Source organism: Bactrocera neohumeralis, chromosome 6 (assembly GCF_024586455.1).
Source record: "Bactrocera neohumeralis isolate Rockhampton chromosome 6, APGP_CSIRO_Bneo_wtdbg2-racon-allhic-juicebox.fasta_v2, whole genome shotgun sequence".
In the NCBI taxonomy this organism is placed as follows: domain Eukaryota; kingdom Metazoa; phylum Arthropoda; class Insecta; order Diptera; family Tephritidae; genus Bactrocera; species Bactrocera neohumeralis.
This window is the reverse complement of record NC_065923.1, coordinates 60968814-60995350: the sequence shown is the minus strand read 5'-3', so window position 1 is coordinate 60995350 and position 26537 is coordinate 60968814. Positions and strand designations below refer to the sequence as shown.

Here is a 26537-nt window from a genome sequence, read left to right as displayed (position 1 = left end):
CTTTATATCTACATATATATGTATGTATATACATACATACATGTGTAAATGTAAAAAATTTAAAATCTAAATTGAAACGAGTTGTGCGGTTACAATTATAATTGTGCCGACTTTAGAATACCGTCCCACGATTTCGGGAATAAAATGGGTATTGTCGGATTGAGGAGGTTTTTCAGAATTAGTGAAGTGCTAGTGAACATAAAAAGCGAAATATATGTAAGTGTAAAATTAATTTACACCAGAAAACTTCTTGATCATTTCATAAGCGTTTTTTTATATGAAGTTTTTGCTTTTTTTGAGAGCTGGAAACCCACCTTTAAACGCAAATATCTCGAATATTTAAATTCTTGAACTGGATAACCTCCTCCATAATTAAAAATGTTCATTTGTTCGTCCAAGATATCTGTTCGCATGCAGAATATCTAAAATTGTTTAAAATAAAAACAACATTAGTGTTTCATCATAAACATACATATACGCATTTCTGCTCCTAAGCAGGATTTTAAAAATTAAATTAAAATTAAACTTTTTCAAGCTTCAAGCAAATGAGGAGTGTCTTTTCAAAAAAGGATATTTACATTTTAATTTTTTTAAACTATTTATATAGTCTTTTCTTTAGTGCTGAAATACACAACTTCTTTACTTGGATGTTGATCTCAAAAAGATATGTCGCAAGTAAAAAAGGGTTAAATTATGTGTCCTAAACAGAAATACTATTTTTCGGTAAATCAGTAAATATTTCCCTTATAATGTTTTCTTATTTTACAAAAATTAATTAAGAAATAGATATTCTCTTTTAAAAAGACACTTCTCAACTATATTTTCCTCCTGTAATATACTATTTGTAAGTATTTACAAATCAAAAATCTTTATCAAAGTAATATTTGTTGCTATATTGTATTTTTTAATTAAACGACCACTTAATATTTTTAATTTTATATAATAATTATATAATATTTTTTTTTTTTTTTAGTTTTCGACGTGGATCCTATCAATCAGTTAAGTTTTAGTTTTAAATAATGAATAAGAAAACCTTTTCAAACCTCTTTGCGCTCCTCCAGCAGAACCATCAGAAATTGTGGTACCGTCACCATCGTCTGGCGGCCATGCAGGTATAATGTATTAATATATAAATATATTAGTATTTGTTTTATAAAAATACATTTATGTTTTTCAGATATAATCCAGAAGCTGAATGCTATTGAGACCCGTCTCACTGCCATTGAGAAGTCCCTAACAGACAAAGTAAGTAACGCAGTATTACAGTACCAAATTAAAACAGAAGCTAATTTTTATATTTTAATTTTCTAGATGCCAGTGAAGGCCGAGGTGCAGGCGCAAAGTAAATTATTGCGCGAATGCCGCGTCATAGCGGCAAAGACGCACCATTCAATTAGCCGCATCACCGGTGATTTGGAGGACGAGCATTACGTGGAGCTCGCTTCGAAACTGCCCATGTCATCGGAAGAGCACGTGCGCTTCGTGGAAGACAAACTTTCCCAAAAGGAAAGCACGGATGCTATGGTAAATATTTCGTTTTTAAATATTATGCGATTGTAATATAATTTACTGTAATTTTTTTTTACAGATGCGGCTAATATTGAAATCAAAGGGCGCAAAAGGCAGTGTGGACGGCGTACTTCGTGGTTTGTTTTCAGACGATGTAATGTACCATTATTTCCTGACAAGGATAAAAGCAGTATATGTGGGGAGCTCCGGAGATTTGTGGCCTTAAGCCACAATCGTTTTAAACAGAAGAAACATAAACTAAGGGCTAAACTAATATAAGTTTTATTATTATTACTTATATATATTAGTTTTAAGTTGTAAATATTAGTTTTAAGTTGTACATATTAGTTTTAAGTTGTTGTATATATTAGTTCTAAGTTGAAGTGTCTAATTTTACTTTTAAAAATATGAATTTTTACAATTATAATTTTTATACTCAAATAACTTGTATATAATTTTTCTGCCGAATGCAATAATAATAGGCATATTATTAATTTAATTAATATCTGATTTTGATTTTATTATTAAATAATGCAAAATAATTAAAAAAATGACTTTTATTTAAAATAATTGAATTTGCTAGAAGTAACAAATGGGTAACAGAAATGCTTGTTCCTGCTAACATGATTACATGTTAAAGGTAACAAACTGATAACCAAAATAATAACACTAACAGATATTCGGGTAACAAATACTTTTTGTTATCAATAACACATAGGTAAGCTTTGCGCTAACGAAAGAATTTGTTACCCGTAACATACTGTGAAGAGATTTGCTAACAAATGTATGTATTCTGTTAGAACAAGGCAGCATGCGATATTTGCCATTGGTTAGAGCGAGATAACCATTGAACATTAAATAGCTATGTGTTACTTTTTTCCCACTCTCTGAACAAAAGTAACAAATATTTTAACGAATGCAAAAGTGAACAATAACAACTCGTTTACACGTTTGCTAACAACTACCCGTCTTGCAGGGCAATGTATCATAAAAAATAAATGGAAATCGCTGACAGAAATAATAATCAAAATTTATCAATTTTATAACGAAAACTTAAATTTTGTTTGAATATGAGTGCATAATAACCAAAGAATATAACCACTTTCACCACTTTATAACAAAAAGTCAATATATTTTTTTATTTTTAACGCAGAAAGGAGTACTACGCGAAAGTACTTCAGTCACCCCGGGTATTCGTTAATCGGTTAATATAGAAAAAATAATCACGCGATAAAACAAACAAAGAAAAATTGTTAAAAATCCTACATGTTTACTGTTTAAGATGTGGCAAGGCTCGTTTTCCTCATAATTGTAAACAATCTACCCTGCAAGACGGAGGTAACAGATTGCACAAACACATTGAAACATTTTCAGCTGTTCACTAACACTGTTACATTTTCTGGAATTTCCAATTGAATGGGAAAATACGTAAGTAAGATAGAGAAAAACTATCGACATTCTAAACATATTGTAATATTAACTTGCTAGAATAGGAGAGACGAATGCCCAATTTTTCAAGAAGAAGAAAACGAAAAGCGCAGTTTATTTTGGTTTTTACAGAGGTAAGTTCGTTATTTCATTATTTGATATTTTATAATTAATTTCTTATATACATTTATACTATATATGTTATTAATTTCTTTTATATAGAGTAAACAAAAAAGATTAACAACGAGAAAAAGGTAAGCATTGTGAATTAAATGTCGTGTGTGTAATTAAAATTTTTAATATTACAGAAATCATTTGGAGCGTTTGGATGCGTATAACAAAGACGCACCATTCAATTAGCCGCATCACCGGTGACTTGGAGGACGAGCATTACATGGAGCTCGCTATTAGTTTAAGTAAATATTTCTTTATTTTGATGTTATTATTAAATAAAGCGAAATAATAAAAAAACTGAATTTTATTTAAAAGAAATGAATTTGCTAGAAGTAGCAAATGGGTAACAGATAATCTTGTTACTGCTTGTTCTTGCTAACATGCTTATATGTTATAGGTAACAAACTGATAACGAAAATAATAACACTAACAGATATTCGGGTAACAAATACTTTTTGTTAACCATAACACATAGGTAAGCAATGCGCTAACAAAAGAATTTGTTACCCGTAACATACTGTGAAGAGATTTGCTAACAAATGCATGTATTCTGTTAGAACAAGGCAGCATGCGATATTTGCCATTGGTTAAAGCGAGATAACCATTGAACATCAAATAGCTATGTGTTACTTTTTTCCCACTCTCTGAACAAAAGTAACAAATATTTTAACGAATGCAAAAGTGAACAATAACAAGCCGCTTACACGTTTGCTAACAGCTACCCGTCTTGCAGGGTAGCCTTTTCAACGATGGGTGTGCTAAGTGATTTTTAAATTAATAAATTTAGGTAAAATATAGCAAAATAAAAGTGAAATGTAAGCTTATTTCAAAGCTTAGAGTGTGTATTTAAATATACAAAGTAAAAAATGTGAAAAAATTTTGTGAAACATAGAGAAATAACATGTTTTCTTAGAGCAAATTTTTGAACTTTTAATCGTGAATTTTTTAAAAAATATAAGAAATTTTTACATTATTTTTGGATATTCCTATCTATTCATTTATACGGAAATTCGGTTTTTTACCCCTCCGCCAAAGTAATCGGAATCGTGCCTGCGACACTATTTAAAAGAAATTGTAATAACATACTGTCGGTATTTTATTAGAATTCAATATTGACATCTTGGTATTTATACCTAAACTTTTTTGTCCAGATTATTTTAATAAATTATAAACACAACCTCAATCTAACAGCATTGACTGACGGCAACGTTAATCCGGATTATCTGCATTAATCGGAATTAATTCAGGAGTTGGTAAGTCCCATTTAACCCCTTGACGTATCAATTAGCGCAACGAAATTCGCTTCCAACTGTTCGCACACAACTTGCACTTAACAAGTCACAAACTAACATGTTTGTTTTACAAATATACAAAAAATAAAATACTACGATTTAATATTAATGCGTACAAAAAATATGGATAGTTACACAACTGATCTGCAGTAGATAATGCACTCAACTGCAACAATGTTTTTTGTTTACATTATTAGCTGAAAATAACGGGAAAATTTCAATTCTCTTTTCATCAAATGTACATTTCTACACACCACGAGTCAGACCCTTGATAATCATGTTAGGCAAAAAATTTTTTTTAGCAGAAACATTCAAAAACGCTACTCCCTTCCTTCCTTTTCCTTCCTTACCGAGCAAAATGTGTTATAGCAGAAACATTCAAAAACGCTACTCCCTTCCTTCCTTTTCCTTCCTTATCGAGCAAAATGTCGCAGAAATCAGCCATCTTTGTTTGTTTACATTTGAACAATGTTGCCATTGCTCAATGCGCATATAGTTTTGAGAACATCTTTGTTTTCAATTACAATTTTTTACAATATAAAATACCAAAACTGAAAACAAACTATCAAAAATAGTTTATATATTTATAAATAATAGCATTCGACTCTGAATTTGAGTTATTTTATGAAAATTTCAAACATATTGAACAGATTGAATTATAAAAGTTGATAATTACTACAGTGTATCGATATTGGCAACCCTGCGTTGTGAGAGAGCAATCAGCTGACACGTTTCCACGGCAAAAATCCAAATAGGTACTTTTGCGTAGTACTCCTTTAAAAATCTATGTATTTTATTACATAATATTATTATTTAATATTACTTAGTTGTTTATTAAATTTAGATAAGAAAATATCCATATGCATGGAAGGATTGCTTATCCTCATTTTAATTTGAAATATAATTTATAGACACTTGTTTTTATTAAAACTGAGATTGCTAAAGAAAGAAAGAAGAATTATAGCGAAAAAGAGAAATTTCAGCGAATTGCTCATATTTGCTTCAAGAATGATAAAGAAAGAAAGTTTCTAACATTCTTGTATTTGCTTATTATTATATCGCAGCGCTCCATTTTCTTATAATTTTTAGCACATAAATGATGCTCATTACGAGTGTAAAAAGTAATTTTAAAAATATAAATTTCTTACTTATAAAACCTGCAAAAAGTGTAAATTGAGAATTTGTTTAAATGCTTACAGTTTAATTAAATGAATGAGAAGGGAAAATGTGCATAAAATGTATTAAATGTAGTGAAATAGCTTGTTGAAATGTTCGAATTTTGGGAATTTTCGAACTTTAAAGTCGAATACCTCGTAAACTAAGCGTTTGCGGTACCTATAACCGCATTTTTTAATGAGGAGGACTTCCTCTTCCCAACGTTACCTTCAGATCGTGGCGCCAAAGAAATCGGAACTGTGCCATTTTCATTGAAAATATTATAAAAATTACAATCAGCTGTTTAAAAGAGTTTCAAATTCGCATAGCTGCCGTCTGTCACCTACAAAATTTGGATTGATTAAGTGTGCAGTTAACCCGGATTAACGCTGCCGTCTGTCAAGGCTTACTTTATAAATAAGAAAATGCTCAATCTCACTAACTTGGCAACTCTTTTTAATAAACATTTAGTATTCTTCTTTTCTTATCATTCGGATTAATTTTTCCTTTTGTGTCATGCACGTTTTTCGTTTGTTTGAGTGTCGCATTTGCTTTTGCATGAAAATTTGAGGCCCAGATTTAAGTGCGTATCAATAATTGTGATATATTTGCAAGAGTAATATAAAATATATTGTTGAAAATCGTGTCTTGCGCAACGTAACATAATAACGTTTTTTAATCGAGTTTAACAGCCAAGTTCTGGCCTCGCATTGATGATAATGAGCGACGAAGAAAGGGATATTGACATTGAAAGTGATGTAAGGAATCAATTGCCACAACAAATAGCAACAATAACAATCGCTAATCAAAACAATAATTTCAAATGTTATTTTTTCATACTTTTCACCGTTTATTTTTTCACTCATAGGATGATAACGATTCTGATACGGGTGCACAGTCATCAAGGCATGCAAATACACAAAATTTTACGCAGGTGAGTGTTTGTCTGTTTGTGGCCGTGTGTGTTGGCGAGCGCGTGCTGCTGGCACATGCTTACGCACACCAACAAATATTTACACCAATCATTCTATTAATTTGGGTTGGGTGGTGGTGGTTTTTTCCTCCGTTTCGGTTGTTTATTTACGCCGTCGCAGACTTGAATTCGTATAAGAATTATTTACGAAATCATAAATTGTTTTTACATTTTAAGGCTGAGAAACGTGCACATCACAATGCTTTGGAAAGAAAAAGACGTGACCATATAAAGGAGAGTTTTACCAGTTTACGTGAAGCAGTGCCAACACTTAAGGGTGAAAAGGTAATGATAGTGAAATTTTTCAAAACATGGTGTAATTGATTGTGTCTCGGAACTTCCACTTCAGGCCAGTCGTGCACAAATACTAAAGAAAACGACGGAATGCATCCAAGTAATGAGACGAAAGATACAAGCAAATCAAAAAGACGTAGAAGATATTAAGAAGCAAAATGCAATTTTGGAGCAGCAAAGTAAGTACGGGTTTCCGCTGTAATTTCTTTAAATTAAAGTGGATCAAACACATTTTCGGGTTTTTCAGTACGCATGTTGGAAGAGGCAAAGAAAGGCTATGTGATAGACCCCAACGAGTATCAACAACTGAATCAAGAGTATCAAGCTTCAGCGGCAGATAGCTCGGATGGCGATGAACAAGATTTCAGTCGTCGCAGCAAAAAGATGAAGACATCCTATCAAACATAGATAATGTCAAACGACTGTCTCCAATGTTGCTACCATGAACTATACTATATGTAGCGCAAATGGCGTCCAAATATTTTGTATGTGGCTCACCACTTTTTTAATTATAAGAACAATCCCCTCAATTATGAGAGACGAATCAATTAAGCTAAGAAATCGTGCAGTGTAATGATGATGGTACATAAATTCTTTTACAATACTTATAACTAGTTTGTAGGTTTATGCTCTTTTAGATTTTATTTACATTTAAAAATCTAACAAATATATATTTTTTATGTTTACAAAAATAGTTTATTCTATTATACATAGTAATCGCAGTTGTTAATAGCTCTTTTTTTAACAGTCCCAACAAGTATGGCTGCATTTAGGTAGCTCACAACACGTCGAAAGTTTCACATTCGTTTCAAGTAATAATTCAGCTAAACCTTTCATTATAATTTAATTAAAGCAATCGGTTCACTTAATTTTAATGACAACGTATAATATTAAAAATACAAACAATACAAAAAGAAACATATAGCACATATGACGGCCACCACTGTGCTTCCCTAAGCGTACCACTCGTGCCATTGTATTACCGAGAAATCCACCCGTTCTATCCATGTCATCATCGATACCACGTAACAACTTGTCCTGATAGCGAACTTCGTTGCCAATATCTATAGTTAATGACTTAAGTGCACCTATTTTATGTTTTAGTTCCTCAGCAGCGCGTTCGTTCTCCTCTTCTAGCGCGTCGTGTGGTAAAGCACTTTGACCTGCCGTTTGGTTAAGGGGTTGATACGGATAATTATTGCGTCGCATACTGTTGCCGGAATGCGCCAGGTTTGTATTGGAATCAATGCAATACGGCTATTAAATTATATTGTGAAATTATAAATTTGTTACTTTAATGCAAGTTGTTTTGACACGTCAGTTGAGTGGAATGTAGATTCTACAGGAGTAGGTATTTGAATTTTGTTGTTGTGACTTTATCACCTCCTTTTTCCTTTGTTAATGAATTCACTGAGCGTTTTAATAACTACTATGTTTTTAGTTACACATTCATTTGTTTTCCTGCAAGTAATTATATCTTATTGCTGGAATTTAATAACATGTAACTGTGAATGAATGGTATGACTGAGTTCACAATCAATTCCACCAAATTAAAGAAACAACAATACTCTAAATAAAAACAATTAAAGTATATTCTTAAACAATACGAACGCATTTATAAAAATCTAACATTATATTTTAGTTGCGCGGCGTTAATATGAAAGTAAAAAGATATTTAGTTGTCATATATATGTATACCAATATAATACATTTTTTTTGTTTTTATTTCTTTTAATATTTTAATAAGTATAGAATGTTTTTACTACACTTTAAATAAGCACTGTTTAAGGCAATTGCATAGCAACTCTGCGCAGTGACCATTCGCAATGTAGTAAACAAATAAATTCGAACAGCTGTGAATATTTATGAGCAGTTGTTTTTTGCATTTGATGGGATTCATTGTAAATTTTTCAGTATTCTTTTATATCTATTTCTATAAACATCTTTTAGGTTAACAAAATTAATAGTTTTAAAATGTTGAAAATCAATACTGAGTAGTGTAAAAGTGCGTGATAAAATAGAGTTAAAGTGTTTCACACAAAAGTTAGTAGTAAAATCAATTTCATAACAAATATAAGTCGCGATTGGTATCACGTACTCTGTTAGCCATTAGTTAAGTGGTAACAACTGTGAAACGTCTTTGTGGAAGAACACTGAGCAAAATCATAACAAAGTCAAGGTAAACAAAACTGCAATGCTCTTATTTACATGGCTATTGACGTAATCAATATAATAAATGCTAATTTAAATTTGATATAGAGTGAAAATTTATCCATGTAGTATTATGGCCAACTGTCACCAAAACATACGCAATGTTAGTCATAAGTATATAGCTATAACGTACAAAATAGGTTATCATGTGCAGGTTAACTATGTATATATAATATTCAAATACATATAAATACGTATGCAGTCTCATTTGAATTTTTTTAAATCTATTTTTGTCAATCTATCAGTTACTCCCCGCAAATGTGTCTTTAAATATATTATTTGTTTAGTGTCTTTCCTATCGCTGAAACATTCGTATATCTCTTTCTGTTAGCGCCCTTGTAGGTTTTACGTGATGCACTAACATAAATCTATAATCAATAACATTTATAAATAAAAAGGTGTGTATAAAAATATGCTAAGCATAATAATTAAATTAATTATACAATGTAAAATAGGATTTTTACCTAATTATCGTAATTGTATTTATCCTCTTGTTTTTAATCAGCCGATTTTTTTTTGTATTCGCAAATATAAATTTTCTAAGGTGACTTCGCTTGGCGTTTTGCCATTGTGCTGCGCACAATCACAAGTATAATCTTTGTTTTTATTTTTCTCATACTATAATTAAATCTGCTAATCTGCATGCATATTAGCGGTTATATTATTATTATACATTTGCTATGTATCCGCCAAAATGCTCTAAAAGGTTTAGTTAAGGTTCATAGTACGATAGCCCGTACTATAACTGGTTTTACTCGCCAATGGGTCAGTATGTTAATGTGTCATATTGATCTTTGTTTTTTAGTGACATTCATATAATGTACTTATTTACTTTTTATGAAGTTATAGATTGCATGTTTTGTGTCCGTTATAAAGCGACATTTATTTAATGAATTTATTTACTTTTATTGCGATTTTAGAAATTACCCTTGTTATTGTACGCTCCAGACCACTTAAATAATAATATTTATAAATGATAAGAGCTATGCTCATGTATGAAACTCTTATATGTACATATGTATACATGCAAGCAAATAAGTTGTGTGAATTTTTGTATAAATTTATTTTGTAATTGCAGTGTGATTGTAACTTGAGTATGTCGACATTAGATGGTGCCGCGGTGCCAGCTCTTGGTCTTATAGGGAAGTTGGCGCAATCATTTGGCGTAAATGAAGCCGCGCTCCGCTTGTTGCTCTCAATTTTTGGAGGTAAGTGATAAACATTAATTTATTATCATTTATCCAGTTTTTAAACAAATTTTCACTTCCAGGGTATGGAATTGCTGTTCTATATCGCAAACATGTCGTAGGTCAACCCAATAAACAACTGCATCACCTTTATTTCGTCATTTGCGGTTTGCTGATATGCCTATTTAATTTTGGCTTTGACACATATCATTCACTAATTGCAATCACCACAACTTATGTACTGGCGCGTTTACTTCGTGGCTGTCCACGTGAATTTAAAATTTTAAACTTCGTTTTTCATATGTCATATCTGCTTGTTGGCTACTATTTTACGGAAAGTGATGAATATGACATACTTTGGACTATGCCGCATTGTGTGCTGGTGTTACGTTTAATCGGCTTTGGTTTTGATTTAGCCGATGGGCTGAAAGAGCAAGACAAACTTTCTAAAGAACAAAAGGAGTGTGCGCTTGCAGAGCTTCCTTCACCACTCGAATTATTTGCATTCGCTTATTTGCCATGTTCTTTTCTAATTGGACCACAATTTCCGTATCGGCGTTATAAGCGTTTCATCGAAGGTGAATTCAATCAGCACGATGGCAACTTGGAGGCAGGTCTCAAACGTATGTCAGTAGGATTTGTTTACTTAATTGTTAGCCAAATTGGTGCTGTTTATTTCCCCAACACCTATATTCTATCTGATGAATATGCGAAGGTGTCATACTTCTGGCGTTTAGCCTATTTGGGCGTATGGGCGAAAGTTGCAATCTACAAGTATGTTGCATGCTGGCTACTGACGGAGGGTGCGCTCATAGTTCTGGGTAAGTAATTGTAAAAATTATAACGGAAGTATTTATGTTATCACTCTTCATTCGAACAGGCATATCTTATGCGGGCAAGCAGGAAAATGGCAAACACGATTGGTCTGGTTGCTCTAATGTTAATCTGATCATATTGGAGACTGGCTACACAATGCAGCATTACGTACACTCTTTCAATATAAATACCAATCAATGGCTTGGTCAATACGTTTATAAGCGACTGAAGTTCCTTAACAATCGTACGATTAGTTATGCAGCGGCTTTGGGTTTCTTGGCTGTGTGGCATGGCTTTCACAGTGGCTACTACATGGCTTTCTTTAATGAATACATGACCGTGACAATAGAGAAACAAGTAAGTATTGTTGTAATAAAAAAAAACTCATCACTCAAACTTTTTTTGAATTGCTTAGTTTGCCAGCGTCTGGGCGAAAACTAATATTGACATGTACGCTGATATTGTTAGTCCTCCATTTGTTTACCCCGCACTTAAGTACTTTATACAAAAACTTTACGATCTCTTCGTCATTGGTTGGTGTATGACACCCTTCATATTGCTTGGTTATTCTCGTTGGATGAAGGCATATAGCGCCGTCAATTATTTCGTGTTGATTGGTGTGTTGGTTTGGACAATATTCTATCAAACCTACAAATATTATGTACGTGCCGCAAAACGACGCGAACAAGATTCAACCTTCGGACGTGCAACAACACTTTCGCCAACTATTAACGATGCCGCACATGACAAACGAGATTAGTAAAGGTGCTTAACAATAATTAGGCATTTTCAAGCCAACCGTTGATTAATAGTAAATTGTAAAAAATATTTAGCTACTAATATTTTAAGAGCACTGATGTATTAGCTGTGCAAGTAAAAAGGCTGTTAAAAAGTGAAATTTGCTAAAGACATATTTTTTATAAACGTTTAAGAGTTTGTCGCACCCAAATTGATTATCGTGTATCAAATAATAATAAAGAAAACAAAAAACAGCTGTTTGGTGCTACAGTTTGAAGTTGTAATGCAGTCATAGCTAATTTTTCACTTTCGTAGTCATAATTATCATTTCATAAAGTTTTATATTTTTACATTGAACCTAATATTTCTTAAAGCGATAATGGCTTTGGCCTTCGCAAACATGAGTACTTTAGTAATTTTGCAGCTACATAATCTACAGCCTACTAGTCAGTAGTTAATTTTAATTTATGTCAAGCTCAGGCACACTTTGTTGTATATATCGTGTTGTAAATAGCAACAAATTTTCATATGTAAAACATCTTTCTTGCTGTAAAGCTATTGAAGTATGTATTTGAAGTACGTATATATATGTAAGGGTGTCCGTTATGTTCCAAGTTTATTTTTTTTGCAAGTGATTTCTTCGTTGCTCATACGACGTGGTGTACCATATGAAAACATGAAATATCATTTTTAGTCGCAGGTTTATTGTTTTGGAGATAAAAGAATTAATAGCAAATGGTAAAAAATCACATATAAAATGTAAGAGAAAAGTTAAATAATTTGGGTATGACCTTGCTTACGTTGGATCATTTGGTTAGGGCAAAAACTGAAACTTCAGAGGGTCTTTGCAAAACAAAAATCTACTTTGAACATATCGGACACTCTAATACATATGAAAAAATGTTTTATATAAAAATAAGCGCCGAATAATTATGCAATTATCCTGCATAGATGCAGCGTAGCAGAGGCAAAGTGAAGTATTTTATAAAAATTTACTTCATTATATATACACAACCCAAGCAATATATGTAAAAAAAAGTTATATACAAATTTATATGTGCAATGTCCACCACAAGTTATTATACTAACTTAATTGTTTAATTTAAAAGCGAAAGTTCATATTACACAAGAAATTGTATATTTTCACATATATTCACTACTATTTTACCTTACGTACTTACTTTTGTTATTGTACTAAAGAGTAACTATTGTCACGCTATTATAATACATAGGTATATATATTTTTTATTATTAAAGCGTTAAAAATAACATGGTTTCAGTTTCAATTAAAGTGCAAAATATGTATCTGTAAAATGAAGGTTTGTATGCAATTGAACTGAACATTGTCCTCCCTTACGTCCCTCTAATGTATGATTAATGTTCCATAGGCTGCTCGTCCCCACCGCCAGTCTCCTCACGTTTTGGTTCAATTTCACAATCGCTAACTTCCTGTATTTCATTAAACATATATTCATCCTGATATTCCTTCAGAATTTGACTGGAACGATTCTCATCCAAAAACAATGAGTACACTTTCTTCACATCTTCAGTGGTTACCTCTGTAGCTTTGCGTCGTCGGCACACTAAATTCGCTGTTGTAATCAATTGTATCGCATAACGTAAGCTGGTGTCCGTTGCAATGCGTGTCAGAATGGTTAAAGCGTCTGGATGCATTAGACAATCTTCCTCTTCACAACGTATTTTTAATATTTCTTTAATCTCTTTTTCGGTATATGGCACTGTGCGTATGATAATCATACGATCCAATAAATCTATTGGTATGCCATGCGGGCTGCGATAGTTTGTACCGCGTATGCGTGTAATGCCGCGATTAGTGGCCATTACGACAACCGGTGCCATATCCGATTCCAAAGCGCGATTCAGATAGGAGAAACATTCAATATCTAGCATATGTACTTCATCGATGAAAAGTACGCCGGGATTAATTTCCGCTTTGCCCTCTTCACGCCATTCTAGCACTTTATTATTGATCTGATCACGTATTTCTTGCTTTATTTCGCCAGTGTCGCCGGAGAATAGCGCGAGAAAGCCGTGCGTACGACTATTGATGACATCGATTTCATGCAGAGTGACGGTGTGCACAACTTCCTTACGTTTCTGTAATTCTCCTTCGGGACACTGCACGAAACGTGTCTGTGCTCCGGTGGCATCATAATCGCGTGCACGCGTGAAACTACGACCCAACTTAGTAACTTTGCCGGAAGCTTTATCGATGGTGATAACATCGCCCGCTTGTATTTTTTCTTTCATGAAGCACTCTATGATCTTATTGCCTAAATCGTAATTTGTTTCCATTTCAGTCGTTTTTAAAGTAACCTATAAAATATAACAAACGAATAAATCTTGCAGTTCATTGAAAACAAATTTAGATATACCTTTCCAATTTTTTGACCAGTACCCGTTGCTGGCCGATCAATTTGTATCTCCACAACTTCACCCTCAATAATTTCCGTTTCCTCTTTGATGCGTACACCAATACTTTTGCGTAGCGCCTGTGATAGTGCCTCGGTTTTACTCATCTCCAGCGAGTATATCTCCGAACCAGACATGCTGGTGAATGGCGTTTCGGTACCCAAAGCCTGTGCCATGCCAACAGCAATCGCCGTTTTACCTGTACTCGGTTCTCCCGCTAGTAATATGCAACGCCCAGCTATTTTTCCCTCACGCACCATTTGTACTACAACACCAGCGGCACGGCGTGCATCTTTCTGGCCAACCATGCCTTGTGACACAGCTCGCGCTTCCAGCACATCGTCCAGACCTAGACCGCGTATGTGCGAATGCGCGCCAATACGTTCGATGCGCGTAATATCGCGTACTTCAATCTTATCACCATCAGCCATTTTTAGTATTGGATTTTATTTCTTTTGCACCAAACTTACGTTTTAATAGCAATCTTTTTCTGTAGAAACTTTCTAGAAGCTATAATTGTTTCTCGTTGCTAAGAAATATTACCGGCCGACTACCTTTTCATTTGTTTAACGTGTTTTTCTGTTTTATTACTTCTGACATTTACTCAAATAGTTTGGGGGTTGTGTTGCAGCAAAGACAGGGTTGATTTCATTTCGATTTTTTAAAGAAAATAAAACAAGAGTGTGCTACTTTTATTTTGTTTTGCTATCAACATTCGCATCTATCACCGCACGTAAGTGAAAGCTTTTAAAAAGAAATATAGGAAAGTTAATTTCTCTTATCCAACATTTGTACGTCGGCATTCTATATTCAATAACTGAAATACTCAATTTTGTTTGTTCAGGATGGACGTCCACGCCTGGTTGCCGGTGATATTTTGCAGTCTTTCCATTCCATTATCGTTATTTATGTGGCTGGGTAATTTGGCTTTTTCGAAATTTTGGCATTCAAATGAGTTTGAAGGTAAATTAACTCTTAAATGATTCTAAAAGTCGCTCACCACCCATTGCCTTGGTATATTTGTGTGTGTAATAATTGTAATTTTATATTTTCTAATATAGAACCGCCCGTCATACCCCCAACACGTTGGCTGTTCTCAACATTAGCGCCACTTACGCTTATGACAATTGCGCTACGCAGAAAATCCGTTAATAAATCAGGTGCTGCATTGGGTATAATATTTTCCTTTATTTTATCCATCGCCAACCATGCATTCTTCGCCAGCTTGGCGGCATTTTTCTTCACTTCGTCACGTGCAACCAAATTTCGTGCGCATTTGAAACGAAAATTCGAAAAAGACTTCAAAGAAGGTGAGTGTTGGACTCCACTAGTTTCCACAGAATTATTTTAAATTTGCTATACGCAGGTGAAGGCCAACGCAACTGGGTGCAGGTGTTGTGTAATGGTGGCATGGCTACACAGTTAGCGCTATTATATCTCATAGATTGCGGCAGTTGTGAGCGTCCCATTGATTTTTCCAATGAGTATCGCTCCAGCTGGTTAGGCGTTGCAGTTATGAGTAAGTAAAAAAAAATAAATTTCCACTGTCAAAGCGGTTAAAGAAAAATATTTGACAGGCGCTTTCGCTTGTTGTAATGGCGATACATGGGCTAGTGAGCTCGGCAGTGTGCTTTCAAAAAAAGATCCATTCCTCATCACAACGCGTCGCCGTGTGCCACGCGGCACTAACGGTGGCGTTTCTATACCAGGACTAGTGGCCAGCCTTGCTGGTGGCCTTTTTGTTGGAGTCATCTACTATATAACGGTGCGTTATACCGTCGAAGCGCACACGCTACAAGCGAGCCCTTCGCAGTGGCCGCTTATAATATTTGGTGGCGTTGCTGGACTTCTTGGTTCTTTGTTGGATTCATTGCTTGGTGCTACAATGCAGTACTCGGGTGTCGATAAGGAAGGCAAAATTGTAGAATGTCCTGGAAAGGGTGTGCGACATATCAGCGGTTTACGCATATTAGACAATCACAGTGTCAATTTGATTTCCAGCATTGTGACCGGTGTGACTATGCCTTTGATAGCGTTAAAATTTTGGCCTTTGTATTAAGTAAGAATCGACATGATGATTTTTGATACTTCTGATTTTTTAACATCTGCTGACTTTTGTCAAAACATAAAAATTGTTCAATTAGCTGTATATACGGTACCTTTGTAAAGGCTGCTGTTAAACTCTAATGTAAGCCAGAACGAATTTTGTAAACATACACACACATGCTGAGCAGCTAAAATTCACCTTCATATATGTATGTATGTATTAATATAGTATCGAGTACCAACGAAGCGGTTGCATATCGTATTAATTAGTTTTGAATGTTTGGTGTTTTACAATCTTATTTAAATATGCAACTACTAGAACTGATATGTAACGTGAAACGTTTAGACAAAGGTTACAAAAATATTTTTAATTATTTACACAAGGAAATCTGTCTCAAACTGTAACTAAAAAGAACTGTTTTTATATTGTAAAATTATCGATTGCAGCTTTAAATATAATAATATGCATGTAGGTGTGACTAATAAACATTTGTATATGCATGATGAAAATAAATCGTGTTTTTAATATACATATATGTACCTTGGACCGTTATGCAACTCGATGAGAACTTTCGGAACAATCAATTTCGAAACAAGGGAGCTTTGGCCGTCTTCGCTCTTCCATAGTCGACGCAGCAGTCACTCACCCACTTTTAACTGCTCCGCTCTGCCCAATATGCTTTGCAACTGGGCTTCCTGCACCCACCTCTGACAGCAATTGTTACGGATTTCTCAATAAATCGTCTACCTTGTAACTCACTCTTGAAGTTGATTACTGGATTGTGAAATAAAAGTCAAAATTTAATGCTTATACACTTATCTTTATTTCTAACTCCAACAACTTAAAGCTTGACTACTCATTATCCGAATTAACTACTTATATACTTCTTCTTCTTCTTTACTGGCATAGACACCGCTTACGCGATTGTAGCCGAGTTAACAACAGCGCGTCAGTCGTTTCTTCTTTTCGCTAAGTGGCGCCAATTGGATATTCCAAGCGAAGCCAGGCCCTTCTCCACTTGGTCCTTCCAACGGAGTGGAGGTTTTTCTCTTCCTCTGCTTCCCCCGGCGGGTACTGCGTCGAATACTTTCAGAGCTGGAGTGTTTTCGTCCATTCGGACAACATGACCTAGCCAACGTACGTGTGACGTGAGAGCCAGGGCGCGAGTGCGACGACTGTTTGTTTGATGACAGGAGATATATCGTCATGCCCTTGTTCACTGCCAGACCCATTTGCTTTGCTTCCTTGTCCAGTTTGGAGAAAGCAGAACTAACGACGCGGGTGTTGAGGCCGATGATATCAATATCATGTAATGCCTTGCTGTACCGTCGCACAATAGTCTGTCTTGTATGGAATCAGCGGCCAAAAATACTTCCACTGCCTATATAAAAGTGAAACTTTTGCCAAAGCTTTTTAAAATGTCCCTCTCTCGTTTCGCACTCCGTCAACCCCCGATGGTAATGAATTTTTATTAATTATATTAAATTGAAACAGTTGATAAACGAATAAAGGAATTTTTTGAATATTATTTAACTAAATCAAAAACTGATTTTAATAAAATTGATTTAATTTTGCATGATAGTTTTCTTTGACTGCTGATGAAAGGATCTAAGCTCAAAAGTAATCGGTTTAGCAAGTCCTGATTTGTATCGACCCGTTAGTTCTTTCGTGTATGATGGAGTCGATACATCTTAACGTCCTTATTGCTGGTATTTCTTCCGTCGTCAGTCCACAAAATTTTAATTCACGCTCCCGATGTTATTCAATATGCTGAGTCAAGCAATACGGACTCAGACTCCTTACAATGTAAGGAGAATGCTAGGTACTAAATTTTGTGGACTGACGACGGAAGAAATACCAGGAATATTTTGAAGTTAATTCCCTAGCAGGATCTAGCGCCTTTTGAAATTGAATTCGAACAAGACGGCAATAGCGTGTGGACGAAGGTCTAAAGTTTTTTCAAATTTGTTTGTGCTCTTCATCATTTTGCGATTTTATAATTAGTTGTAGAGGACATATGATTTTATATTGCAATTTAATTTATTATAAGATATAATTATACCCTGAACAGGGTATATTAAGTTTGTCACGAAGTTTGTAACATCCAGAAGGAAGCGTCGGAGACCCTATAAAATATATATATAAATGATCAGTATGTTGAACTGAGTCGATTTAGCCATGTCCGTCTGTCCGTCCGTCTGTTTGTATATGTATATACGAACTAGTCCCTCAGTTTTAAAGATATCCTTTTGAAATTTTGCAAGCGTCATTTTCTCTTCAAGAAGCTGCTCATTTGTCGGAACGGCCGATATCGGATCACTATAACATATAGCTGCCATATAAACTGAACGATCAGAATCAAGTTCTTGTATGGAAAACTTTCACATTTGACAATGTATCTTCACCAAATTTGGTATAGATTATTTTCTAAAGCAACAATGTAATCTCCGAAGAAATTGGTCAGATCGGTTAACTATAGCATATAGCTGCCATACAAACTGAATGATCGGAATCAAATGCTGGTATGGAAAACTTTTGCATTTGACAAGATATATTTACGAAATTTGGTATAAATTATTTTCTAAGGCACCAATGTAATCTGTGAAGGGTATATTAGCTTCGGTGCAGCCGAAGTAAACGTTTTTTTCTTGTTTTTAAGCTATTTTCACTGCACAGTCCGCGTGTTTCTATTGTCTCACTTCTCTCCTTTTTCGTAGCGCGTACGAATAGCATAGAGCAATAGTGTATTTACCGTTAGTTTTATTGGTTTTTTTAAGAAATAGCTTCGATACAAACAGTGTTAAATTTCAAACTTTTATCTTTTTATTTTTGGCTTATGAAATCGACCAGAGTGCGTCGTCATGATTGAGCTTTGCACATCACGGAGTCTTGTGATCATTTTACCCTTCTTCAGTAGTTGATGTTAATCACACCATATGATTCTGAAAACAGAGACTATTACTTACAAGACATGTTTTGACTGTTTCTTCCACTGGTGTGGGTCCTGCGCCTAATATTTCTTGTGGAACTGGTATCATATACATACTATATGTAGGTGGTCAACTTTTAGGATCGCCTTCATATGTTCGTTTCGATAGTTAGCTTAGATCGTTGGGCTTCGGCTGGGCCAAAGAAAGATCAATATTGCCTAAATAGTGATTCTGATAAAAAATGAAGCGATGAGGAATATTGTACTGTAGAACCGTTCCCACGACAGTTGGGTCCAAGTAACCAGAACGGATCCGGATTTTATTCGGCCAAAACCTCAACTTGGCATCATTCCTGGAAATTATTTCAGCAATGTTTTCTGCCGTTACAACAACAACAGCAATATTACTGTAGAAGGTCTCGGTATAAGGTCAACTTTCGATATTACCATAAGTTAAAAATGTTCGATCTTAGTTTTCGAATGTGGCGTTTGTGACGAAACATGGCGTTAGAGAATAAAAATGAAAAAATGAAAATAATTCATGCATCTTCCGTTATAGTTTATACAATTTTATTTCATACAATAAATAATATACATATATAAGAATATCTCTAAGCTGTAGCGACTTAATTTTTTCTGTGACTGCTATGTGATATTTTACCGCTATACGTGTGCTTCGGCAGATCCAGATTATCATTGTAACCGCTTGAAGGAGAATTATGTACGGGCTGATCATCCTGCTCGTACAAAGAGTTGCCACCGGCCGCCATCGAAGGCTTCGCCACACCAATCGAGTACTTGAACATCAAATCTGCCATCGGCGTGGAGATGATCTGTGATGCAGACGCCACCGTCTTAAATGTGATACGACGTTTGCGCATATGCACTGTGCTATTTTGACGCACATAAGTGTACTTGCTCGGGTTGGGCGAATAATACTCTTCTTTGATTTGTGGCTTATAGCTGGACATAGGCTGTGAGCCATAACCATTATTGTTATTGTTGGACACTTGTGGCTTGTACTGCTGCGCTGCGGCAACCGCTGAGAGTGACACCTGACCGCCTCCATAGCCACCCAAGCTCGGTGCTTTCGGTGTCTCTGTGGTTGTGGTGGTGCTGGTTGTTGTCGCTGTGTGCGTTAATTTGGGGCGTGTAATAATGTTATGTACTTTTATCGGTTTCGGTAGTTCCAGCGTGCTTGGCTTGGTAGGCGCTATGCCATGATAATACTTATCATCCGGTCCCTTGCCATAGGTTCCTACCAAATCATCGTCTTCTTCCTGAAAATTGGTGCCGCCATAGGCGAATACGGGACTGCTTACGGTATTTTGTAGCGCTGGCACACCATAACCATTGGTGGCCATCTCTTTGCCAACTGCACTACTCTCTTTATTGGCGCATTATTCTCCAAGCGATATTCACCAGGCAAACTCGAGGCGAGTATTTGCTCCATTTGCTCCTGCAGAAATTGATAGAGTGGCGGAGAGGTATCATTGTATGACAGTGGTGCCTCGTCGGCCACATATTGATTGTTTATGTAGGCGCTACGTCCATCTAACTCTTTGGTGTCAATCGGCGTGACCGCACGTCCTTCTTCAACAGCTTGTCTCGCCATATACTCGTCATTGTCCAGCTGACTTTCGTTTGGAGTTATAATTGTGGTGTCTACAATATTGAGCGGTGTTGCTGTTGATGTTGTGGTTGTGCTCGTACTGACACTTGCTCTCTCAGGCGCGCTCGTGGTGGTGTTATTCACCAAAGTGGGCTCCAAAGCGGCTGCGTGCACTGCAAGGAAGTTAAAAAAGCATAACAGTTGCTACAAAAAATTCTAAGCAGAAGTAGTGCCGCATGCATTTTAGCCTTACCAACACACATCAAGCCGAAGTATAGTGTTGCTGTAGTGATTTTTCGTGTAGCCATTCTGTTAATGCAGCACTGCGTCGACCTTGCGCATGCTTTTATACCGTTATCTTGTCGGCGTTCACTTCCTACTAGCAAGCACTTCAAAGAACCCAAAAAACTATGTCCGTAAACAAAAAAAAATATATATTTAGACTTTAGGCTACTTCTTTACCCACATTGGTTGCAAGTCCATTTGTCTCGCAGCTAATTTTATTCTTTGCGTTGACCCTTCAAATTCTCGCTGCCATAGAAGTGGCATCAATAACGCGTAATGAGCGCCGCAACGTATCAAGCATCTTCGGGTTAGAAATTATTTTAATGAGTTGCTCGTTAAATACATATGTATGTGAAGCGAACTTTAATACAACTCTTGAGAGACAATCAAAACTATCAAAGTGCCTCATCATGTTTTAATCACTCTTTAGCGGCAACGCACAATCACTCATATAACTTAACTGTTTGCATAGATAATTATTTTGATATAAAGGGTGCTTTATGGGAGACATGGAGCTCTAATTTCATAAGAAAACCCAGATATTAACTTTCCCAAGAGAGTCTGGATTTCTGTAATCGTTATGCCGAAAATTGGCTTGATTGCGGAAGATAATGTAACGGTAAAATTGTGTTTGACAGTTTATTGCACAGAACGCGAGTTTTCGAAATAATTTTCATGATTTTTGAATGACTCCATTATAAGAGTTTATGTGGTATTTTTCTCTGATTATGTATACATCAAAATACATGTCAAATTATGTGACTTTGGCAGCTGGTTTGACAGCCGAACCAACTGAACTTTTTCTCGTTTAAAAATGCGTTGAAATTGTATTCCACTAAAAAGAACACCCTATATATGTATGTGCCAACGTATGTCTAATTTTATATATGTTTATTTGTCGATCACTAGTGGATTGTGGGCGGACGCAGCGCAGTGGTAATGAATGTTCAATGAAAGAAAGTAGTGTGGTACTTAACTGTTAATGAACTAAGCACTACTGACTTCTGTATAGCCTGGGGTCTTGATTTTGCTTTCGGTGGCTCATTAGTTATTATTATTGACTTTACTTTTTAAATTAATGAAATGGAGCCAAAAAGGCGCCGACAATTACTAGATTAATAAAAGAAAGTTAAACCTTTTGAAAGATTTTTGTCTGTTACCTAAATGTATACATACTTACTATATGGTATATACATACATATATGTAGATAGAGAAGAGATACGGAATTCAAGAGAGAGAATGACGTTTAGTTGTGATTGCATTTTTTTCGAAATGAAGAGGAAAAGTCTTTAATTTTTTTGAAAGATAAGATACAACTTTTTTTTTATTCTCAAACTAGAGGACCCGTACACGTTGTACTGTAGCTCATACATAGATAGTACTACTAATACCATCTCCATGATTTCTATTAGTTAGATTATAACTATTAGCTAAGGTGATATAGCATATTTTTGGTGAAGCAATTTGTGTTTACAAAAAAATGAATCAAAAAGTATTTCGTGCGTTAATAACGCATTGGTTTTTGGGAGAAAAATACTGTTGAATTTGGGCTGTGCACCGATTTCCCTGGTTGAAAAGAGGTTTGCTAAGTTGGAAAGAAGCGAAATGGGCACCGCAAAAGCTATGAGCAAAGTGGGTGCCTCGCAAGTTTATAATTTAACAAAACAACGAATTTCTAATTCCGAGAAGTGTCTGAGTGCTCTTTAATCGTAATAAAGCCGAATTTTTGCGTGGTGTGTGACAATAGAAACATGGCTCTAACATTTCATACTGGAATCTAATCGACAGCCATTCCAGTGGAAAGACGAAAAAGTCGGCTGGCATTCATCGACTGATAACTGAGCCAGTTATAAACCATTGCACTGCGTATTTGGTTGCAGTTCTATTCTATTATTCCAAATATTTAGCAATTGTATTATTTTTGAGGAAGGATCAGTTTGAAATTGTACGCATATACTTCATATCGTTTCCGTTCCGTTTAAATATTCCTCGTTAGAGTGCTCCGATAATAAACGCGTCCGATCACTGCTAAATTCAAAGTGTTATATGGAGAACCGCGACCTCCGACGCGCTATTTATAGGCATGCTTCCCGCCCCGGCCGCTCTGTACCGCCGCAAACGCTACGTCTAGCAACTTTTAAAGCTGTAATATCTTCGAAAATATTCCTTTAAATCATATGCAGTAAAGAGCCATACAGACCTATATTAAATCAACAAACTATTTAAGGTATTTAATTGAATAAGTATGAATGCTGTATTGGTTAAAATCGCTTCGGAAATTAGCCATTATTTGTCGTAAAAAATAGATGACAAAAAAAATTTATTGTGGAATATCCATAAGATATACATAGATACATATATACCATCGCAGAGTTTCTGTAGACCTTTTCAATGTGTACAATACTTAGTACATTGTTTTAATAAATCTCGTAGGGTTCAGCCTGCGTTTGCAATGTAAGCGGAAAAATGTAATTGTTTACAACATCACATTAGAAACCTCAAAAATAACAGTATTTCTCCACTATTTCCACTATTTAATGGATGCTATGTATAATACTTATAAACCTTCCCTTTCAATCACTTTATCTATTAAAAAACCCGCATCAAAAAACGTTGCGTAGTTTTAAAGATTTAAGCATACGAAGGGACGGAAAAAGCGACTTTGTTTTATACTATGTACTTGTATTGACATAAATTTAACTTGGTAACTAGCAATAAGGGTCTTTGGTTCAAATATCGCCTAAAATAGAATTAATTTTTTTTGCCAGACAACGTCTTTCCTGATTTATTCGGACACAAAAAATTTACTGAACGCATCGATTTGCAAATACGATCAAATATCTAGTGAAAGTCTTAAGGTTGTCAGGGTCAAACTTTTAAGTGTTTTCTGCCATGAAATATACTTCAGTAGCCGTTCAGAAACTTCTCAAAACCTATATGACCACTTAAGTGGCAAGCGAATTCATGGTAACAACAATTGCTTAAATGTCTTTTTCAGTTCCTTGTTATACGCAGAGTTTTCGTTTTTAATATTCTTCTCTGTTGGAGAAAGAACCACAGAGATTAGACTCTGCTGGAATGAATTTAGATGGACTGATTACTTCATTAAATCTTCAATTCTATTTTATACAAAAAATTATCTCAGTCACCGAAGAGTTTATTGTCCAACAATTAACTAAAGGAAAAGCAACCGATGATAAATTTAAACTAAGCTATACCAACTCTCTTTAATGCTCTTTAATGAGGTCAGAGAAGTTTTAACAATGAAATATATTTTTATAGTAAACATGTGGAATAAATGAAAGAAACTGTTAATGCAACATTATACAATACAATTATGTCTCACATTCGAAGGTAACCAAAGACATAGCGAAAGTAATAGATAGAAAACAGGATATATATATACGTCTATAAGTTTATACTATGTATGTACATATGTATATCTATGAACTACATTGAAAGTGTTATATTATTTTATTATATCTGCAACCTTTTATTCCAGTTTTCCTTAGTAAGTTAACTAAGGAATCCAGACTTTCCTCAATTTACTTTTTCACTTAAAAAAAGGCATCTATTTCTCGAAGTCGTTTTTTTTAATTATATGAAATATTATTGAAATCAAGTAAATGTCAGATTTTATAACATTTTAGATCGAGAATAATTATGTCCCATATTTTATGGCAAAGTAATTATTTTCGTTTAGTTAGGGGGTAGTATGGTAAAAGCAACCTTTTTTCAATAATTTTTATTTGAGAGTTCAGGCTTTTCATCTGTTATTCTACATGTAATATAGTACAGAGAAAAAACTTTTTCTTAATTTTTCTTGATATCCGGTGGAGATATGGGTGACCGGAAGACGCCATCTTTAAAAGTGGTACCCACGATTTCTCCATTGTAGATGTTCTGAAACGAACGGGAGACATTTTGGATGGCCTTTTGAAACAATTCATTGATAAATAAACAATTAGTGCAACTTTTAATTGTTTTTTTGCCTGTTTTTTGTTACTAATTGTGCCAAGTCTTTTCTGAAAATTCCAAAAAAAATTAAACGTGAGTACCAGTTCAAAAAACACTGTTTCGAGAAAAACGCGTTTAAAGATCGCCAGCTGTGCGATTCGAGCGCACGACCCCTTGCGGCGGATTTCATTTTTAAAAACTTTCCGTTAACATCTGAGTCAAAGGAAGGTTTCTACATTTTTATTAAGGGTTTAAAGTAATCAAAACAGGAAAAATTTTCTTTAAGTTCAAGGCAAGACGAAATATCGCCTGTGATCAAACAAACAGTCGTCGCGCTCGCGATTTGGCTTCCACGTCACTGTTGAGAGACATAACTTCGAAGTTGTAGATAATTTCATCTATCTTGGAACCAGTAGTAGCAGTAGTAGTAGCAACAACATTGTCAGCATCGAAATTCAACACAAAAATAACTCTTATCAACAGGTGTTACTTCGGACTGAGTAGGCAATTGAGAAATAAAGTCCTCTCTCGACGAACAAAGACTGAACTTTATATATCACTCATTATTATCGTTCTGCTATATGGTGCATCTAATGAGTCGAAGTTACGAGTTTTCGAAAGAAAGGTTCTGCGAAAGATTTATGGTCCTTTGCGCATTGGCAACGGCGAATACCGCAGTCGATGGAACGATTAGTTGTACGTGTTATACGATGACATTGACATAGTTCAACGAATTAAAAGACAGTGGCTCCGCTGGCTAGATCCGAATGAATCAAAATATTTCAGCTCTCAGAGTATTGGACGCAGTGCCCGCCGGGAGAAGCAGATGGAAGGAAGTGGCCGTTGTAAATATCAGGTGGAGAAGAACCTGTCTACACTTGAAATCTCCAATTGGCTACAAACAGCGAAGAGAAAAAACGACTGGCGCGCAGTTGTAAACCCGCCTATAACCGCGTAAGCGATGTCTACATCAATAAAGAAGAATAAATATTTGAGTTTATTTATACATACATTTTTTAAAATAGTAAGCAACCTGCTCTGATTTCAAGTTGTTTATTTATTTTGATAGCCTCGTGAACAAGATTTCTCTGGTTACTCTACTAATTTAAATTATTTTTAGGACTTTAAGGCTTTAACAGTAGATATCCCTTGTGTTGATACTGGTTCCAAAGGAATCATTTATCATTTGAGTGGAGCTGATTGTTTCTTTCTATTTAATTTAGGGGAGAATGTATCCACCTGCCAAATGATTGATGTGACTTATCCGGATGTATATTCGGACCATGATTTATTTTATTAACCTACTATGTATAAGTAATTATAAAAAATCAATTCTTTTTTATGTTATGTAAAGCGTCTTTGAAGCCATTATTCTTCTGACCTTTTCTTGACTTTTAAGTGCTACAATCATCTTGAAAATCGGTTCGTTCGCGATATGATTTATCCATTTACGCAAAAAAGTTTGACAGCACACAGTGCCTGATGATGATTTCACA

General features: G+C 35.0%; 7 protein-coding genes and 1 long non-coding RNA gene across 10 annotated transcripts; 5 read left to right on the top strand and 3 right to left on the bottom strand.

Annotated features, from left to right (window-relative positions):
- Positions 1–666: 666 nt before the first annotated feature.
- LOC126762818 (uncharacterized) lies at positions 667–1849 on the top strand. Its single transcript, XM_050479861.1, has 6 exons — positions 667–675; positions 974–998; positions 1062–1112; positions 1178–1245; positions 1312–1524; positions 1589–1849. Exons 1-6 carry the CDS (start codon positions 667–669, stop codon positions 1733–1735), a joined length of 513 nt encoding a protein of 170 aa, XP_050335818.1. The 3' UTR covers positions 1736–1849.
- A 986-nt stretch (positions 1850–2835) lies between these two features.
- On the top strand, positions 2836–3840 carry LOC126763244 (uncharacterized). Of its 2 annotated transcripts, XR_007667589.1 has the most exons (4): positions 2836–2937; positions 3003–3071; positions 3160–3191; positions 3246–3840. It is a non-coding gene; the product is annotated as an uncharacterized LOC126763244 (long non-coding RNA). The 2 variants fall into 2 exon arrangements; XR_007667588.1 differs by having other exon boundaries at positions 2836–3071.
- A 2224-nt stretch (positions 3841–6064) lies between these two features.
- Positions 6065–7268, top strand: LOC126763226 (protein max). Its single transcript, XM_050480537.1, has 5 exons — positions 6065–6316; positions 6427–6492; positions 6709–6816; positions 6881–7004; positions 7073–7268. Exons 1-5 carry the CDS (start codon positions 6272–6274, stop codon positions 7231–7233), a joined length of 504 nt encoding a protein of 167 aa, XP_050336494.1. The 5' UTR covers positions 6065–6271; the 3' UTR covers positions 7234–7268.
- A 376-nt stretch (positions 7269–7644) lies between these two features.
- LOC126763234 (BET1 homolog) lies at positions 7645–8352 on the bottom strand. The gene has a single exon (XM_050480548.1). The coding sequence runs from the start codon at positions 8032–8034 to the stop codon at positions 7687–7689; it is 348 nt and encodes a 115-aa protein (XP_050336505.1). The 5' UTR covers positions 8035–8352; the 3' UTR covers positions 7645–7686.
- A 349-nt stretch (positions 8353–8701) lies between these two features.
- Positions 8702–12054, top strand: LOC126763180 (lysophospholipid acyltransferase 5). Its single transcript, XM_050480463.1, has 5 exons — positions 8702–9004; positions 10115–10244; positions 10307–11044; positions 11104–11396; positions 11455–12054. The coding sequence occupies exons 2-5, from the start codon at positions 10133–10135 to the stop codon at positions 11797–11799; spliced, it is 1488 nt and encodes a 495-aa protein (XP_050336420.1). The 5' UTR covers positions 8702–9004; positions 10115–10132; the 3' UTR covers positions 11800–12054.
- A 942-nt stretch (positions 12055–12996) lies between these two features.
- LOC126763183 (ruvB-like helicase 2) lies at positions 12997–14798 on the bottom strand. Its single transcript, XM_050480467.1, has 2 exons — positions 14174–14798; positions 12997–14114 (listed from the first exon to the last, which is right to left on the bottom strand). Exons 1-2 carry the CDS (start codon positions 14639–14641, stop codon positions 13152–13154), a joined length of 1431 nt encoding a protein of 476 aa, XP_050336424.1. The 5' UTR covers positions 14642–14798; the 3' UTR covers positions 12997–13151.
- Positions 14799–14918: 120 nt separating this feature from the next.
- LOC126763203 (transmembrane protein 19) lies at positions 14919–16770 on the top strand. 2 transcript variants are annotated; one of them, XM_050480507.1, is made up of 5 exons: positions 14919–14943; positions 15055–15173; positions 15272–15520; positions 15577–15729; positions 15788–16770. In XM_050480507.1, exons 2-5 carry the CDS (start codon positions 15056–15058, stop codon positions 16267–16269), a joined length of 1002 nt encoding a protein of 333 aa, XP_050336464.1. In that variant the 5' UTR covers positions 14919–14943; position 15055; the 3' UTR covers positions 16270–16770. The 2 variants fall into 2 exon arrangements, with proteins under 2 accessions (XP_050336464.1, XP_050336465.1); XM_050480508.1 differs by lacking the exon at positions 14919–14943 and adding an exon at positions 14971–15001.
- A 3042-nt stretch (positions 16771–19812) lies between these two features.
- LOC126763194 (uncharacterized) lies at positions 19813–21106 on the bottom strand. The gene is given in 3 exon segments (XM_050480488.1): positions 19813–20582; positions 20585–20971; positions 21052–21106. Coding segments are annotated over 3 exon segments (1212 nt in total).
- Between the last annotated feature and the right edge of the window lie 5431 nt (positions 21107–26537).